At 45.8% G+C, this 13,221-nt stretch overlaps 1 protein-coding gene across 4 annotated transcripts in view; it reads left to right on the forward strand.

Moving 5' to 3' along the window:
• The window catches only part of DNAH9 (dynein axonemal heavy chain 9), a 396,459-nt gene that overhangs the window by 76,520 nt on the left and 306,718 nt on the right, over positions 1 to 13,221 (forward strand). For all 4 annotated transcript variants that reach the window (XM_075071725.1, XM_032803600.2, XM_032803609.2 and 1 more), the window contains 6 exons: positions 106 to 232; positions 6,920 to 7,072; positions 7,983 to 8,108; positions 9,110 to 9,349; positions 10,616 to 10,776; positions 11,573 to 11,729. In XM_075071725.1, coding sequence (XP_074927826.1) covers positions 106 to 232; positions 6,920 to 7,072; positions 7,983 to 8,108; positions 9,110 to 9,349; positions 10,616 to 10,776; positions 11,573 to 11,729 — 964 coding nt within the window. The remainder of the gene's footprint in view (positions 1 to 105; positions 233 to 6,919; positions 7,073 to 7,982; positions 8,109 to 9,109; positions 9,350 to 10,615; positions 10,777 to 11,572; positions 11,730 to 13,221) is intronic.

Below are 13,221 nucleotides of genomic sequence, written 5' to 3' on the forward strand. Positions count from 1 at the left end.
TTTGGGGTCACAACTCTGCTTCTGAACGTGAACTGCAATATTAGGTGCTAAGGAGAATGTGTGTCTGTTAATTCTGGACTTCATATCTCTGCTTTGTTGCCCCAGATTGGCTCTGTGTGAGAAGGCCTTGGCTGAATACTTGGACACCAAGAGGTTGGCCTTTCCCAGATTTTACTTCATTTCTTCTGTGGATTTACTGGACATTCTTTCCAATGGCACCAACCCGCAGCTAGTAAGTTTCACACATTATTGCCTTTAGCTTTGAACAATGGAGTGGTGAATAGACTGACAAACCTAGAACATGCCTGTAGCTTGTTCTAGAAGGTAATGTTTTTCTGTTCCTCACCAGTAGTACCATGAACAATAATTTCTATAGATTTCAGAGGGGTAGCTGTGTTAGTCTGTATCAGTAAAAACAACAAGGAGTCCTTGTGACACCTTAGAGACTAACAAATTTATTTGGACATAAGCTTTTGTGGGATATAACCCACTTCATCAGATGCATGGATTGGAAAATACAGTAAGTGTGTATAAATATACAGCACATGAAAAGATGGGAGTTGCCTTACAAGGGGAGTCAGTGCTAATGAGGCCAATTTAATTAAGGTGGATGTCACCCATTCCCAGCGGTTGACAAGAAGGTGTGAGGATCAACAGAGGGGAAATTACTTTTTGTAGTGACCCAGCCACTCCCAGTTTTTACTCAGTCCTAGTTTGATGGTGTCAAGTTTGCAGATTAATTCCAGTTCTGTAGTTTCTCGCTGAAGTCTGTTTTTAAAGTTTTTTTTGTTGAAGAATGGCCACTTTTAAGTTTGTTATTGAGTGTCCAGGGAGATTCACAGGTTTCAGAGTGGTCCAGGGAGACTGAAATGCTCTCCTACTGGTTTTTGAATATTACAGTTCTTGATGTCTGATTTGTGTCCATTTATTCTTTTGCATAGGCACTGTCCAGTTTGGCTAATGTACTTGGCAGAGGGGCATTGCTGGCACATGATGGCATATATCACATTGGTAGATGTGCAGGTGAACGAGCCCTTGATGGTGTGGCTGATGTGGTTGGGTCCTATGATGGTGTCCCTTGAATAGATATGCAGACAGAGTTGGCAATAGGGTTTGTTGTAGGGGTTGGTTCCCGAGTTAGTGTTTCTGTTGTGTGGTGTGTAGTTGCTGGTGAGTATTTGTTTCAGGTTTGGGGGCTGTTTGTAAATGAGGACTGGCCTGTCTCCCAAGATCTGTGAGAGTGAGGGATCATCCTTCAGGATAGGTTGTAGATCCTTGATGATGTGCTGGAGAGGTTTTAGTTGGGGGCTGAAGGTGATGACTAGTGGTGTTCTGTTACTTTCTTTGTTGGGCCTATCCTGTAGTAGGTGATAGAACACCACTTATGGCTGACAGAACACCACTAGTCATCAAATTAGGCCTGAATAAAGATCGGGAGTGGCTAGGTCACTGCAAAAAATAATTTTCCCTTTGTTAATATTCACCCCTTCTTGTTAACTGTTGAGAATGGGCTACATCCTTCATGTGCTGTATATTTATACACACTTACTGTATTTTCCAATCCATGCATCTGATGAAGTGGGTTATATCCCACGAAAGCTTATGCCCAAATATATTTGTTAGTCTCTAAGATGCCACAAGGACTCCTCCTTGATTTTGATTTCTATAGAGTTATTAATATATAATTTTCCACTAGATGTCAGGATGTACATCATATTCTCCTCTCTAAATGTTGGGAAACATTGCCAATTGTTCTAATAAAGTTCCTTTAAGTCTGATTAGTGTATGTTTTTGACACTGTTCAAGGGACGAACTTTGTGCTTGGAGGCTCTGAGGTTTGAAGGAACATATTTTCTCTAAAGATCTCAGCAAAAGCTTGCAACAATGACTGGTGAATTTGGATGGCTCAGGTTTGGGCCATTTCCAGAAAATGCCAAGCACCTGCCCTTGAAAGAGTCTCAAGTTGGGCACCCAAAAATTGAGGCAGCTAAAATAACTAACTATTTCAGAAGGCTCCATCTTGCAGAATTCTCACCCTGAGTTTGGGTGCCTTAGTGTGAGACTGGTGACAATCCTGTTGCTCTTGTGTTGTTTGATCCTGTAGAGAGAAGGGACAGCTTAAGTCCCCGGGTACACCACACTATATGCCACCCTTGCTGCCCTGCTCAGAGTGCTTCAAAGGGGAAATCTTCAAATCTAAATCTGAGTCAGCCTTGATCTCTGAGCACAGAGCTCAGTGATAGCAATGACTGTGCCAGGCAGGGCTCCATCCGGTGGAAGCCAAGGCCCCTGCTAATTGATGGCTCCTCAGTGTCCTCGGCATCTGAGGTTGATGGCAATGATCTCTGGCTCCAGATGGACTGGAATCTCCACACAGGAGACAGGACCAAGGCAGGAGGTGCCAAGAGGGAAGGGGTAGGTGGAGGGGCAGGCTGATGATGGCTCAAGTTATCTGGAGAGCTCCTCTGAGGCCAAATGTGTCTCGACTCCAGAGAAGCATCAGCACAGTGACTGCAGGGCATGGGACGACTTGACCTTTCTCCAGTCCCCACCAAAGGTGCTCCAGACAGCTGATGCTGTCGTTATCATTCCTTGTTTTGTTCTGTACTAGTGCCACTGTGCTGGGCATTGCGCACGCGTGGAGTACAGGATGGTCCCAGCTCTGAAGAGCTTACTTTGTAAGTACAATCAACATTTCCAGTTAGACCTGCTCCAGGGATTCACAACCAGGGCTTAATTTGTGCCAGGGCATCTTTAGGCTTGGCAGTTCATACTCCCAGCACCTCTGGGCTGGCTGCATCAGTTATGATTGTAAAAAAAAAATCGCTTGAGCTCTGGCACCTTTTTCACTACACATTAAGCACTGTTTGTGGGGTCAACAGTTAAGAGGTACCTGGGCCAGGAAACCCATCCAGCAAGGTTGCTCTGTTCTTTTACACTTTTCTGGACTAGCCTCTGGTGCAGGTATGGCAGGCCCCTCCTCACATTGTTGTCTCAGTCTTGACTTTTCTTTCTGGGAACCCTGCCTTTGCACTGTCAGAGGGCTGGCAGGAATGAATGGAGGCCAGCAGTAATACTCAAGACACGTTGGCATGCTATGTTCAATAGGAGGCCTGGCCTGCACTCTGCCCCCACTGCCTGCAGGGGTAACAAAAAAGTGAATACTTAGGGGATTCCCAACAGCTGGGCTCTGAGGAGCTGGGAGCCAAGAATGAGAATCTTGGCAGGATGCTCTCTTCAAAGAAGCAGGCTTGCAACACAACAGCATTCCCATTTGAACTCATTTGACCTTCCATGGAGAATGTATTTTCTCAGTGTGGGTTACCATTAAGCAGCAGCTCTTGAGAAGGGTTTTGCATTCTGACAAGGATGCACTGGGGCGGTTTGGCCAATTATGCTTCTGGATGGAGCTGATAGTGAGAAAAAGTGCAGTGGTTATGGTGGTTGTGGTTGAAAATGAAACAAAACCTGTATTTGAAAGGCCAAGCTTGTAAATGGATGTCTGTTTATGAGGGTATATGGCTGACAGTGGTTGGCAGATTCTAGGGCAAGTGTTTTTCAAAGGCCTTCAGGAAAGCTCCGTGCTGTTGAAAGTGACTTCTCTGTGGCATATTTCAGTTTGAACAAGACTCCCAATAATCTCTGCTCCTTGAATGATGACATTGACTAGAAAGCAGTGCACATGTAGCAGGTGTTTCTCCCTTACAGGCAGCCACAGAAGACCCATTACACACGATGGAGAACAATATGAACTATAAAATGTGGGCCATCCAGGGGTTCAATCAAATGACGACCTTAGCTAAAGCAAATGCAGATCAAGCTCTAGTGAGTTCCAGTTCTTGTGTGTGCAGACCTAGGCTAATAGAGTGGATGTATCACCATCAGGGACATCAGTTCTGGAGGTTCTAATTCAGGAAATGCCTCTTCCAGAAGCAGTATTTCTAGGGACTTGCCAATGCAATCATGTCATTCTAAAGGTACTGCTACAAGGAATGACATCCACATGATTGACTGGATTATGGGATGGGGTGGGAAGGAACTGCACTATATAGAAAGTTGCAACAATATTTCTGTTTAAAGAAATTCTCTTAACTGCATTTCCCGGGGTTCCTAGGTTTTGTTTCCTTTTCCCTGTCCCCAGCGGGGAAGAGTTGTATGGGAGTTGTCAGTGTGCATTGTACGGGAGGCATTACCTTTGTTGTTACAGTTTGTGCTTTGGAATCCCTGTGTTCTGGAAGTGTGTGGTAAGAAGTTCTGCAGAAAAATCTCGGCTTCACCTTAGCTCGCTTTTTCATTAGTGAATATACCACCAATGTAGGTAAGATTGATTATTACTATTATAGGAGTTTGTCGTCATTGTAATACCTGGATGTCTATACCATGACACAGCTAAGTCAGAGCACCTGGTAGGCACAGCAGGATATTGGTGGGATAGCTGTGTTCACCCAGGGTATGTCTACACTGAAGCTGGAGATGTACATGTGCTAGCTCTGATTGCACTAGCACACTAAAGCTAGCTGGGTAGCCATGGTGGTGCAGGTGGCAGGATGGGGTAGTGCCTGAGTATGTACCTACTGTCTCGGATGGGAATCATACTCAAGTGGCTAGCTCCTCCTGTGCCTCTGCAACTGCGTTGCTATTGTTAGTGTGCTAGCTGTGTCGGAGCTAGCCTGTGTACATCTACATGAGCGGAAACGTAACCATATAGTTCCAGTGTAGACATACCTCCCGTCAGTTGGGAAGCTCCAGCTAAACCTGTTTTCATTAGCAATTGAATAACAGGGCTGTGCTGCCATGTTTTGATTCATCTTGAAATTGGCTTGTAAAATTGACAGACGTTTTCATAATGAATGCTGAGCTTTACTCAATCCAGAATCTATTAGCATTTCTATTTTTTTGTTAGCTAGTGGAGAATCTCTCCCAATTAAGAAACCTTTCAGATAAGGAGATATATGATTATATGAAATTCAGGTTAGTCAGGGCTCAGTGCATATATAGAAATGCCATTATTTTCTGTTAACATATAATATTTCTTATAGTTTCTCTGTGCTCCTTGGTTTTTCAACCTTTGAAACCTTACAGTTGTGCATTTGATCAATATCACAAACACAGAGGGAAAAAACAGGAGTGAAACAGAAAAAAATACCACCTTGAAATGCTCAGTGGTATATGAAGGAATTCTGTGAGCATTGTCTGTTATACCTGCTTAAAACTGTTTACAATAAAATCAAGTAAATGTCAAGCAGGATCAAATATGGATAAACTCTTGACCTTTCCATTGTAGTCTCTGAGCCTGTCTGATTATTCCTAACAGAGGATTAAATGGACAACAATATTATCATAACAGATCTGGCATTGAACTTGTAAAGATTCAGGTATATCCAAGGTTTTTCTGGGGGTGTTGAACTGAGTGTCAGAATGTTCTATAGAGAATCTGTCTAGACTGGCTAGGCGTAGGAATCTGATTGGATGATTCGCTAAGAGGAAAGTTCTGCATATTAAATAAATCACAGAAACCTTTTCTTAAGATCGTGAAAGCCAAGGGGCCAATCTTGCCATGAGCTAAGTGCCAATTGCCACTTGCAGCCCATCACCTTCCAGGATTGGGCCCAGTATGAATGTAAGTGGAACAAGCAGCAAAACATATTAATAATAAAGGTCTATCTCTGCAATGCTGCTTGAAAAGTTTTTAATCCTTTCTCTTTCTGAGTCAGTGACCTGTGATAGATTGGAGAAATCCATTTGTTTTATATGGTTTTCTAGACAGTCAGTGCTTGTAGGAGAGGACTGGGTGCCTTAGGATGGGGGTTCTCAACCTTTCCATCTTACTGTGATTTAGTAGAGAGCCCCTCTCCTGTAGCAGTAGTGGGAGGGCAGGTCTGAGTGACCAGCTGAACATCAGTTCATGACTTCCATGGTGGTGTGACCCCATGTTGAGAACACATGTCTTAGGGAGGAGGTTACTCAGCCTTTACTTCTGGTATTCGTTTGCTTGTAACCCAAGTTGGTCAGTGACTAAAATTTGTATTGTCTGAAGGCTGGAAGAAGTTCTGGTGGTCTGTTCATCTTCCAGCAGACAGCGGTTCACGTTAAAAAAACCCTCCTGAGCAATTCTAACTGATTGCTCCTTTTGAGCCCCTGAGCTGAACAAGCTTTGAACAGGCCATGGAGTCTGATTTGGTCTTTCACTCATAGAGGTGATCCTTCTAGGGCAAGATGTAGGCATTGTGGTGGGTTATTGTGTGGTAAGCTTGCACTGCTGCTCTTCATAGTGTTCCTTTCCTGGGGAAGAGCAGAGGCCTTCAGTCTCCAAGGCTGAGCACCTTTCACCAGCACAAAACTGACTTCCAGTAACAACTCTTTTGGTCCACAGGCTGAGATAGCTGGGTTCTAAATACTTCCCCAGCAATGCTCAGCAAAAACCTAGAGCGCTCCTGAGTGTAGGACTGCATAGGTTCTTCACCATCACTCTACCATCATTGTACATTGGGAGGCTGACCTGCGACTGATCACTTAATGTTCTGAATGTTTCCTTTGTGTGTGCATGTGCATGTGTGTGCACACGTGTACGTAGAGGTGGGGGTGTGTTTGTGCTGTACAAAAGGGACTCTGCCAGGTAACTGCAATATAGAGAATAAAATGTATCCTTATTACTAGAGTATTGCCACTGAAAGGTATTTCCGTTTTCTAAGTGAAGAAGAAGAAGAAGTAGATGGTGCTTGCGTCTGTTCCAGAGCTACAGAGTTGGTCCTACTGTGTCAGAAGGATGTGACCAGCCCATCATATGATAGGTCTGGTCAAAGCGGGATGAGAGGAGAGCGAACTTTTGGGATTCTGACTGATGAGGGAGCTGCCCTGCTGATGAGCACACACAGATCCTCCCACCTGAATGACCTCTCTACTACCATTCCCTGTGCAGGTGCAGCGCCATCTCTCCAAACTGTTTGACAACATGGCCAAGATGAAATTCCGGCTGGACTCTGAACAAAAGCCGACCAAAACTGGCCTGGGGATGTACAGTAAAGAGGAGGAATATGTCAGCTTCAATGAGCCCTGTGACTGTAACGGGCAGGTGAGATGAAGCTGCTTCATTTCCTATCATCAGAATTAGATTGCGGCTGGTGCTTTTGTCTCTGTTAGTTGTTGTTGTAGCTCCTAGGAACCCCCAGTCATGGCCCAGGGCCTTATTGCACTGGCGCTGTACAGGTGCAGAACACAACATTGGTCCCTGCCCCAGAGACCTTACAATTTATGCAGTTTATACATCAGACAAGAGACAACGGTGGAGACAGACAGGGAGTACAAGGAAACAATGAGATGGCCTGTCTGACGCAGGCTGCCAGCAGAACTATCATTAAGGAGTGGTAATGGTCGGAAAAGCTACTGTATAAAAATGGCACCTCCCTACTGCACAGGTCACCCCCCTTTGTGTCGTTTGAGGCCTGTCTGCCCACGGCAATGACAACAGTGGTTTTTCTCCTCTTGTTCTCTGTCAAGCACTGAAAGGTCAAGTAAAAATTAAACCTGACAAAATGTAAACTGAAAACCAAGGATTTTTTGGGAGGGGTTGGAGGTGTTTGTTGGGAAAAAAGGCACAATTTTGGAAAAAATATCCACAGGCATTTTCATTAAAGCCATTTGTTAACTGTGATTTTTTTTTCATTGAAACCTGTTGACCAGCTCTAATTTTGGCCTTAGGATTCAGCAGTTGATGGGCACAGAATGATACTTTGTATTTCAACATACACTGAATTCCCAGAGAGGTGGGCTGGGGAGAGAGCTTCTATTTGATATTTTCATCACAGCAAGAGTTTCGTCCCATGTCCAGCACTGACCTTATGCCAGTGCTGGCAGATTGTGCCCAAGTCACGTGCGTGATTCTCCTCATGGCCTTGTGGATGGAAGATGTCCCATATATTTACCTATTGCACAAAGTTCCTTAGTGGACCAGACGTGTCACTGTGTTTTAACACCTTTGCTAGGTTGAAATTTGGCTGAATCATGTGCTGGACAGCATGAGGGCTACTGTGAGACATGAGATGACAGAAGGAGTGACTGCTTATGAAGAGAAACCAAGAGAACAGTGGCTCTTTGACTACCCTGCTCAGGTATTTGATTACACCACATTTATCTCCTCTTCGACTGGCCCTCTAGAGAAAGCAGCTTTCAGTTTAGCGTCTTTGGTCACTATTCTAGTACAAGCAGCAGAGAATCCTGTGGCACTTCTCTGCTGCTTTTACAGATCCAGACTAACACGGCTACCCCTCTGATACTATTCTAGTACAGGGCCTCTAGCCAGTCCCTCTGAAGGAGGAGGGGGGAAGCTCTGTCTGGCCACTGCTCCTGGACTCCAGATGTGCCACCTGCCCCAAGGGCATGCTTTCCACTGGTCATAGGAGACTCCTGAGCTGGGGTTTCAGGCAGAGTCTAATGGTTTGGTTCTGTGAGCTCAGTGCGGGTACAGTATCTGTGTGTTTAATGACAGGGTGCTGTAGAATGAGACCAGCATGCAGAAGTGTCAGTGCTGCATATATGGAATCATAAAAATTTAGGGCTAGAAGGGACTTTATGGGTCCTCTAGTCCATCCTCCTGTGCTGAGGCAGGATTACATAGACTTAGACTCTGACAGGTGTCAGATCTCATTACCTTGGAAAGGGTTAGTCCCATGCCAGAGGGAGTGAGTACTTTACCTGCCTAGTGGCTGAGTGAGGAGTGCAGCAGAAAAAAAACCTACAGGAGGGAATGAAATAAAGCAACCCTTCCCCTCCTTTATCTTGGAGGTTCTCATTGCCTCCTGTGAATTGCTTTTTCGGCCACTCCCCTCCCCTGCTACCCTGTGGCGTGTAAAAGACACTGATGTACTGTATTGATGAATAGCTGCTGAATTTGGCCTTGTCTCTGATGTTGGCGTTCCAGGGTGTGAGTTCAATGCAGCTCTCTGTTGCAGTGTCTGTTGTTATTACCACTTTGAAAAATACTTTCATTTTATGCTGCAGCTGCTTGATTTTTCACAACCCCACAGCTTTGCCAAAAGAGCATGATGTTAAATACAACACACAGTGTCAGGGCTATTATGCAATGGATGATGAACTAATTCCCTTCTCTAAGGTGGCACTGACCTGTACCCAGATCTGGTGGACCACGGAAGTTGGAATTGCCTTTGCCAGACTGGAAGAAGGATATGAGAATGCAATGAAGGAATATTACAAGAAGCAAGTGACTCAGCTGAATACCCTCATCACCATGCTCATCGGTCAGCTCTCCAAGGGCGACAGACAGAAAATCATGACCATATGTACTATTGATGTACATGCTCGGGATGTCGTAGCTAAGATGATAGCTCAAAAGGTTTGCCGATACACCACGAGACGTTATGCCTTTTCAGCACTGTCATTTACTGTGCCCTAGCAGTGTCTGATATTAGAGTGCAAACCTCCCGAGTTAATGGAGTAAGGAAACGGCGCCATCTTTGATCTTTCTGAAATATGACAATGTGTTGTTGTCCCAGTAGCTTCCCATGTCCCAGTCTTCCTCCCTGCACTATACGTCTCCTCTATATCACTTGTGTCCTGGTCCTCCTCCCTGTGCTACACATCCCCTTTATTACTTTCTTCACATGCAAGAGCATGAACATTTTCCCTTTTGCGAGTTGATTTTTGGAGAGAAGCTGAAACTCCCTAATAAACCAACAGTGCTACAGTATACCATGACACTGACGCATTATAGGCTGTGTTGTACTGGTCCGTTTATACAAGCTCTGGGTGTATTATGTGAATTTGTGCCTCCACCAGCCCAGGCGCGTGTTAATGGGCTGATAAAGCACATGCTAGGGTGCATGGAGTCTACTGGACACTGCAATGTTGTTATTGCATGTTTAAAATGTAAACAAAGCATCAGACTTTGTCTTTTGAGGCCTACCCCCCGAGGGAACCACAAAGGCAGGTGCTTTAAGGGCACATACATGCCCTAGCTTTTGTTCAGTCTTCCTCTAGGGCAGGATCCAAAGCCCACTGAAAGCAGGTGAAAGATTCTCATTGACTTGAAGGGGCTTGGGATCCATACCCCTCCCTGCACCAGCGCCTCACAAACAGCCAAGCTCCTTTCACAGCTGGCTGACTGTGGAGCTCTCTGCACTGTGGGCTGAGCCTTGTTAGCAGTACACTGATCTCAGTGGCAGCCCTCGCAGGAGCCTGGCATCTCTTGTCCAGGATGGTCCTGTTCCTGCAGGAAGCTCTTGCAGGAAATGGCTCCTGCCCGCTCTGGCTCCCCCTGCAGTAGCCTTGCACAGCTCTCTGTCTTGCCCCCCTTCCTTCCTCATCTTTCCCTGTTCACCTTCTCTCAGGCCCCTCTTTGCACCTTCCTCTATGTTGCCCTGGAACCTTTAATCTGTTCTCTCATCCCCCTGCAAGGGAGGGAGCTTGGATTTTGTCCCCCTTTATTGATAGGAAACTGAGGCACTGAGCAGTTGCCTACTGTAATCATCAAACACTGGGGCCAATTCAGTCCCAGGGTAACTCCATTGAAACCAGTGGACTTACAACAGGATTGCATTTGGCCCAGCATCTTTAACCCTTTGCTTGTTGAATGTCAGTGAGCATGTGTGTGCATTTGCAGGTCGACAGTGCCCAGGCGTTCATTTGGCTGTCGCAGCTTCGGCACAGATGGGCTGATGAGGAGAAGCACTGCTTTGCAAACATTTGTGATGCCCAGTTTCTATACTCCTACGAGTACCTGGGCAATACGTCTCGGCTTGTGATCACCCCCCTTACAGACAGGTGGGTCACCGGAATGTCCAGAACCCTTCTCCTAGCATACTGCAGCATCAGAGCTTCCCGAGTGGGAGTAAGAAACCACTGTCCGTAGCATAGAAGGGTTGGTTAAGACATCAGAATAGTTCACAAGTGTTTTCCTTCTCTCCGCATTCCAGCTGCCCTGCACAGTGCAGCTCACACACTATTTCCCTGTACTACTTCTGTCAGTGTGCAGCGCCGCTTGCAGAGCTCAAGGGGGTCTTCAGAATCCACCAGTGTCATTCCCAGGTCTGTCAAAGGGGGTCGCTGCACAGTAATGTGAAGCAGAGTGCTCTGAACCCACGACTGCCAGGTGCTGGTGTGAAACACTAAGCAGGTTGCTGGGTTTCCTCTGCAGCCAAGCGAACCTGGCCCCACAGCCACCTCTCAGTGATTAGCCACAGTGGGCATAGAGTCATCAGACTGCTGCGAAAATCCAGCCCTTGGCTTGAAGAGTTTGGGCAGCCCTGCTGTAAACGATGCTGGGTATACCCTAGAGCAAGCACAGCAAGGCAGAGGCAGTAACTTGCTCAGGAGGATTTTTCAGCTTGCAAACTCACTCTGCAGGTGCAGACTCAATTCTGCAGAGTAAGGGCTCCCTCAGCACGCGTGAGTTTAGTCCCATTACCCTGCATTGTCAGTGGCCTGTTGAGAGAGTGCTACCCGAGTACACGCTGGCCCAATGAACCATAGCAGCCTTCCTGTAGGTCACGTTGATGTTGTGACTCTTTGCTTGAGTGCTCTGACTCATTCAGATCTCTTTTCTCTTTGCTGCTGGAAGATGTTACATCACCCTCACCCAATCTCTGCACCTGACCATGAGTGGGGCCCCAGCTGGGCCAGCAGGGACTGGCAAGACCGAGACGACCAAAGACTTAGGGCGCGCCCTTGGCATCATGGTGTATGTGTTTAACTGCTCTGAACAAATGGACTACAAGGTACTGGGTCTGACGTGATCCAGGGTCAGGCTGTGTCAGGGGAGCATCCAGGGGGAGGGACAGGGCTGAAAAACATCTCAAAAGCCAAAGGCACTAAGGAGCATCTTGTTAGAGGGCTTATTCCCTCAGCCACTCACTTCCCTGGTCCTTTTCGCATGAACAGAGGGCAACAATACCCGAAGTCCAAAGGTGCAAACAATTTGACGTTTATTGGGGTGAACTTTCAGCAAGCATGATTCCAGTTTCCTTCCTCAGTGTCCCCCTTCCCAGCTCTGACACTGCAGAGCCTTGCCTGTGTCCCTGTTCCCATTCCCCCCCTTAGCAAAACATGATTCCAGTTCCCCCACCCCCATTCCCTGTTCTCATTCCCCCCCTTTAAGTCCTGATTGACTGCAGACTGTATAGTAAAACTTGTTCTGATTAGCTATACCTTAACCAATTATTTTACTGAAATTTAACTAACCAATCTTAACATATTGGAACATGATTATTTAACCAATTATATTCCACCACCTTCATTGGTTTACACCCGATGAAATTAATTATACAGCAGACAGAAACAATCACAGAACCAGACAAAGGTTAAACAGACAAACAATAGGGAAGTGGAGACGACAGTGAAAGAACAATACAGAAATGAGGATTTTACACCCCAGCTATCGATAAGTGAGTTCTTGCCAGACAGGATGCTATCAGACTAAGTTTTCTTTACATCTTTTATGCTCTTCCCTTTCTCTGGAGGTGATAGATCAGATCAAATTTCTAACAGCCCCAGATTGCCTTATTTTAATGTGACTAGTTTAAAATGTAAGTGTGTGACCATTCACTTTCCAGCTTATGGCTGCCTCTGCTGCTTAGCCAAAGGCCTTACTTAGCCTAAGAACAGGGCCTTAGACTGTCACAGTGAGAAAAGGCCCTATACAGGCAGATAGTGATTTTGATTCTTTCTTTTATAACTCTCTATAACTAGCTAAGTGAGAAGAATATACCTAAATTCTTAAAGTACAGGCCTTTGCAGACAGGCCTGAATATCTATATCCTAACACTCCACCCCCTTTTTTTTTGCTTTTGGGATCTTTCTGCCCAGGTATCCCTGGAAAAGCATAGGACATATGGCGACACATTTCCTGATAGGGCCGGGCATTACGGTGGAAAGTGTTACTATTTTATTTGTCCCACTGGCCCTTTGTGCCCTGCACCTTCTCTCATACAGGCATACCACACCTATTCCAATTAGCGTTCCAGACTTCCCATTACAGTGGGCCCGAGAAGGTTGGGTCCAGGTTGCTTAGTACACTGTGGCAGGGGGAGAGCTTACTACGTTACTTATAAGTTATCTCCATATGCAATGTAACACAAGTACAGTTAACAATATACCAGCTGCTGTGATAATTTACAGCAACACCAAGTTCTGACCACTGCAGTATGGTTCAACATTTGAGCCACCACCAACACGCTGCCTCCTGTCCTTCGACTGTGTCAAGATTTTAAT

This window comes from Chelonoidis abingdonii, chromosome 13, assembly GCF_003597395.2.
Source record: "Chelonoidis abingdonii isolate Lonesome George chromosome 13, CheloAbing_2.0, whole genome shotgun sequence".
NCBI classification, from domain to species: domain Eukaryota; kingdom Metazoa; phylum Chordata; order Testudines; family Testudinidae; genus Chelonoidis; species Chelonoidis abingdonii.